The sequence below is a fragment of the Etheostoma cragini genome, chromosome 2 (genome assembly GCF_013103735.1).
Source record: "Etheostoma cragini isolate CJK2018 chromosome 2, CSU_Ecrag_1.0, whole genome shotgun sequence".
Taxonomy (NCBI): Eukaryota; Metazoa; Chordata; class Actinopteri; order Perciformes; family Percidae; genus Etheostoma; species Etheostoma cragini.
In genome coordinates this window covers 14,588,944-14,594,943 of record NC_048408.1, presented here as the reverse complement: position 1 = coordinate 14,594,943, position 6,000 = coordinate 14,588,944, and the positions used below count along the sequence as shown (strand labels likewise).

The window sequence follows — 6,000 nt, the reverse complement described above, 5'->3', positions numbered from 1 at the left end:
ATGGGAAAACCGGGACAAAAACACAGGGAAGGCCAAACAGGACAAATACCCCAACAAAAACCCCCAAACCATAACAATAGTAGTAATATAGTATATTTATAATTATTTGAAGTGATGCAAATGAAATAATACTTTTAAAACTACAATGTCTTCATCGGATACTTTTATTCTGTATCATTTTATTAGAATGTTGGCTGCTCACAATGTCAATTTAAAAAAGGAGATACAAATACAAATACAAATACAGCACAAATCAAACTCTTTTGACACATCCATCTCTTGGTTTAAAGTTGCAGTTAATAATTTAGTGCATGTCTTGTTTCTTTAAATATATTGCCTAAATAGAGCTGTTTTTGTACATAATTGAGGTTAAGGCATTAACAATGGTGCCGTTTGTGGTGTTTGGAGCTTGTTAAACGCCTCACTGGGGCACGCCTTCTCTGCTGTCAGTTTTCAAGCATTCGTTGTACTTCCATAACTTCTCACTTAAACTATGCTTAAGCCTAGGGGGTGAAAAGAATCCATTCTTACATGGTCACATTTAATTCCCTTCATCATTTTTCAACTGGAATGAGTGAAATTGCTCCTTACCATCAGCAACTTTGCTCATTACGAGCTTGGAGAACATTTAAATATTTCTATTTAAAACGCCTTCCCAGCAATTCCCAAAAGCCTATTTTACGCTTCCGCGGTAAGTGGATTAAACTGAATTAAAAATGAAAAGAAAAAGGCAGAGACTTGTTGTAGTGCCTTTTATGTTTGGTGAAATACAGCCCATGTTTTATATCAGACAAATAAGTATACTGCAGACACACCTTTAGTGCAAGCTGGCTAATTGATTTAGTTTCCTCTGCATGTAAAAGAGGAGGAAAGTGGGGAGAATGATAATAAAATCACACTGTTGGCTTTCTGGTGGAGGCTCACCATCCAAGCTGCTCTGCTTTATATGTCTTTTCCCCATTTTTTCTTTTTCCTATTTACCGTTCCTCATTAAACTTGTCTTCTCCTCTCAAAATAGCTGTCTTAAATCAGTCCAGGTATCTACTTTTCCAAAAATTCACTCTTCATGCATACACATTTTTTTAGCATGAGTTAAGAGACATTTTTGTCTAAAAAATAAACAACAATGAATTGATTTGATTTTGGAGGTCAAAGGTTGAGGTCACTGTGTTTTTGGCCATAATTCATAAATTCCTATGTTAATTATGAGAACATTTCACAAAAATGTGTAAGTAACTAACATATCTATACAATTATGAAGTGATTACATTGTACATCCAAAAGGTCAAAAGTCAACTTCACTGTGAAATCACAATGATCTGCATAAAAACCTTTCTGGCCGTTATTCAACGCCACACCTCAGGAACAGAAGGGGAGACTGTGACCATATTTCACATTTGTTTTGGACACTGAATTGGTGACACTAATCTTTGGGGCCCACCCTTTTTTTCAGTTTTTTTGTGCTACCAGGTTGAAGATGTATGAGAAGCATCCATCTATCACCAAAAAATACACTTGTAAAACCTTCTATTTAGTTTAATATCAATTCAAATTTCATTCATAGAGTATAGGTCTAGACCACACTCAAGGAAATACTTTTAACCGGCAGAAGCCTCAGAGAGAAGCTGGCTCTGACACGACGTGTTGGGGGGGGGGCGGGGAGAGAGAGAGAGAGAGAGAGAGAGAGAGAGAGAGAGAGAGAGTCTTCACATTAAAGTACCGGCAATAAGTAAAAGGCATTTGTAGTGTTTGAAAAAGTTTTCTGACTGTCTGTCCGAGTGAACCATAGCTTTTGTTATGATAATTTGGGACAGCACAGTCCATAAAAAACACATTATTAAACTCTGCATTCAATTATTGTGACTCAACAGGAGATTACGTAGAAAGGTAGCCTGCTAAATATTCAAACATTCTGTCCGCATTCGTTAATAATGTCTATTCACATTCAGCACGATTCATTTGAACACAGAAAGAGCATAAAGCTCTTCCATCGGGTCTGGCCAATTGATACTGGCAACAAAACCAACCATTTTTATGGTCAATAGGGACTTTTCTTTTGTTGCTTGTCTTTTGTTCGGCTCAACAGACTTTGTTTCCCTTCATTGTGATTTGACAGGCTGAGCTTGCAAGTTAGCGTCCTTGTACTGTAACTCTAAAGCTCGCGCAGCCATCTCCTTACAGGTTACACACATGCACACACACAAGTACACATGCGTGCACTTGCCAAGCGCCAGTGTACACACAAACAGATCTGTGACAGACGGGCCAATCTTCCTGCCGGGTAGGCCGGGGTAAAATAGCTAATTGCCGTGCAATGTGGGAAGGTGATATTGTCGCATGCACAGAGGTGTAGCGTGACATCTTGCCTTTTCCTGAAGTGCACAAGAGTGGGACTGCTGTAGAGACCCAACTGCTGTAAAATTTGAGAGGAAAAGGTTGCAATCATGGCCTCAAATAGAGAAAAACACAATAAACACACCTTCGCATTGTCGTCATACCTTTCTAATTGATAAACTTGCACCCATTCTACAAAGATTAACAATTGTGACACACCTGAGTCTCATATATTTCTTTTGTTCTCTCTTTCTACCTCCCTTACCTATTTCTCCCTGCAGTCATGCCTCGTTTTGCGGAACAAGTGGAGGTTGCTATTGAGGCACTGAGTACGAACCCTCCTCAGGCTTTTGAGGAGAATGAGTTCATTGATGCATCACGCTTGGTCTACGACGGCGTCCGTGACATCCGGAAAGCTGTCCTCATGATAAGGGTATGTCCGATATAAAACAATCACTGAAATACTCCGAAATGGTTTAAATGCTAAGCAAGAGTTAGACAGAAATTACTGTGTTTGGAAATGCTGACTTAGACAAAGTTCAGTAATTTATTTCCTCCATACATTAACAACTGGTTGTTGTGAATATAGACATCATAATGTTTCCAAGTGTTGCTGAATAGTCAGTAAATGTTTTTTGTATATTATATATAAGTATATTTTGGATCACTTCAAGCCATTTATTATTTACTTTTTTACCCTTTAATTAATACTTTGAAAATACAAAGGTAGAAATCAGAGTATTTAATCATAAACCTTGAGCAAATAAAATCTCCTGAGTCACTGGATTCATCCCCATGACTCATGAGACAAAATTTGTCACAGTCACAGACACCATTCCAGTATGTACCTCTTCTGATTCTAGCTGCACATCTGTGGTACATCTTTGACAGATCAAACTGTTCCACCGACTGTCATCGATGGTGTTCCTTTACAAAAATATATCTACCCTAAGGATGAAGACAAACATAATTAAAATGTAAAATGTAATTGAATTCCCAATTGAGATGTCACACCTTTCACATGGTCTGTTTAACAAAGCAGGCAGAACATTTTACAGCATGCTATTATAAAAATGTTGAATAACAACATGACCCCAGCAGCTCTACTGCCTCACATACCCACTCTGATGTTACAGTATCTGCATTTTTCACCCAAACTGGCCCTTCTCTCTTTACCATGTAATTCATTTATTCAACTTTATGCAGGCTGGAAGGCTTCCCAGTGCAGCTCTGGAAAAAATCTAATTATGGAAAATAATTTGATGTTGGTAAATAATGTAAAACAGGCAGCTTTGAACTGCCCCGGACCAGCTGGCTTCATAATCCCATCCAAGTTCAATTACTTTCTGAGGAGACAACTTGGAAGATCCTTGCTTCCTCTGTTGTCTAACTCCATCATATAGATAGCAAATGTTAGTGCAACATCTAATAGTTTTTTGTGCACACATTTTTAAGCGTCTTTGTTATTTTTCTCTCACTTAAGCCAAGAATGGCTCCTTTTGGATTTGTACAGCACAGATCTTATGAGCAGTCAATGGATTAGGAAACCAATTCTCCACAGTGTTTAAAAATTGAGGCAGGTCTTGAAAAGAGTTTAATTTTATAATGAAAGTTTGTAAAAGCAGTTTGTCCTGGCTTTTATGTCCACATGTGCACACCCACACACACACACACACACACACACACACACACACACAAAGACACACACACATACACACACATACACACACACAGTGCGAGAGTAGCAACTACTGGATACAATAAAACATATACTGTATGAAATTGAACAGCTGTTGGAGCCTGGCAACAATAATATAACCACTATGTTTACACTTTTTCCTATTCCCATAAACTACAGCCTATATTCCTATAATAAAAATAGCAGAAAATTCATTATTTAGTCTCTCACTTTGTTCTGATGCAAAAAAATATACCAATTACATTTGTTTTTAAGATAAAAACCCCCAAATTGCTTTTTTTCAATTATTTAGTGTGGTTGAGTAATGCTGTATATTTCCATCATCATTTGACATATGAGTTTAGGATGAAGACTTCATTTTTATTATGTTACATCTATGTCTGTCATATGCTTGGTTTGGTTTGAGCAAAAATTCCCGATGAGACACTGTATAGTGAAAATGACAACAAGGTAACATATGTTGTCTGCTACTCTGGAGCATGGAGTCAACGTTGCTCTTTTTAACTGTCAGTTTTGGAGTTCTATGATTTTCTTTTCTTTGTTTAGTTTTTCTCTCTCTGATTGTTTGATCTACTTTGTCTTTGTGTTTCTCACAGACACCAGAGGAGCTGGAAGATGACTCTGACTTTGAACAGGAGGACTATGATACTCGCAGCAGGACAAGTGTCCAGACTGAAGATGACCAGCTTATTGCTGGACAAAGTGCGCGGGTGAGTGGATGTTCATCTTCCCACTGTGCTCAAAACTTTCTATATAGGCCTCACTTATGGAATCTGACCTGGAAAAATACAGAAAAGGACACCATCTATTTGGTTTGGGTAAAGGCTGGTCAAAAAGCCCAAATTCATCATATAAGTGACTGTAGTGCAATTACTTCAGTCGTAGGCTGAGGTGCAAGTTGAACTGCATCCCACCTCCACACCAACCTCTGTTCCATACTGGAATCAATTTATCCAACTAGTTCCACTTACATGGCATGAAAGTCCATTTTAATGATCCTAACAAGCTAATTATTTTAAATAAACACTTTTCAGCGGTGGCTGGTGTAAAATTGCATTCACAAACAAAGAGGTAATTACCTAATTCCCTTTAGATGCCAGACAAAAGACTAAATACAGTATAGTACTGTGCCAAGGCTTCTGTTGCGTTCACAAGGGTGTGGGCTTTGTTGCACATTAGTAATTTTTCACTTGGGCCCAGCTTAAAGAACATTAGGAGGGTACCACTGTTTGTTTCCCTCCAGCAACACAGAGGCTCTAGCGGTGTATTGCATGTTAAATAAATTATGGATGGCAGGCATATGACTTGGCCCAATGCCTCCCCCCGTGGCACATAGTCCTGTATAATACTGATTTTCTACACAGTCAGCACACACAGGGGAGTAATGCGCAAAGAAGGTACAATGACATAAATGAAACCAAATTAGCAGCTTTTGGTTGCTAAACGTATGTGCTAAACCGATTGATTCCCAATTGTGATGCCTTTGATAATAATTCCAATTAAAAACAACCAACTCAGGGCGGCCTATAGCTCACTGAGTAAATGCGGTCGCCCCGCATTGGCTAAGTCCAGCAGAGACCCGGGTTCGAATCCAGCCTACGGCCCTTTGCTGTGCGTCATCCCCCATCTCTCTTTCTCCCCCTTTCACATGACTATCCACTGTCTCTATCTAATAAAGGGAAAAAAATAATCTTAAAAAACTCAAAAGGGAACTGCAAACAGCTTAGGGCTGTACCCGATTTAGAATTCTGTCAGTTGAATCGGATGCATTTAAATCTGTCAACAATTTGTTCAATCGGTCCAGGTCCGTAGCTGCCTGTACCGGAGAGTGTTTGTGTTTAAAACAGAGTATCATAAAAATGTAATACATCCATGTTTAATAGGTAAGAAACTCCTAATTGATAAAGTGCCATTTAGATCACTTCTGATTTTGCAGTACTCTTTAGTAGTTAAGAATTTACATTTTG

General features: G+C 38.5%; 1 protein-coding gene across 2 annotated transcripts in view; it reads left to right on the top strand.

The window, feature by feature from the left end:
* ctnna2 (catenin (cadherin-associated protein), alpha 2) overlaps positions 1 to 6,000 on the top strand; it is a 300,512-nt gene that overhangs the window by 277,661 nt on the left and 16,851 nt on the right. For both annotated transcript variants that reach the window (XM_034887425.1, XM_034887433.1), the window contains 2 exons: positions 2,616 to 2,767; positions 4,630 to 4,743. In XM_034887425.1, the coding sequence (XP_034743316.1) occupies positions 2,616 to 2,767; positions 4,630 to 4,743 (266 nt within the window). The remainder of the gene's footprint in view (positions 1 to 2,615; positions 2,768 to 4,629; positions 4,744 to 6,000) is intronic.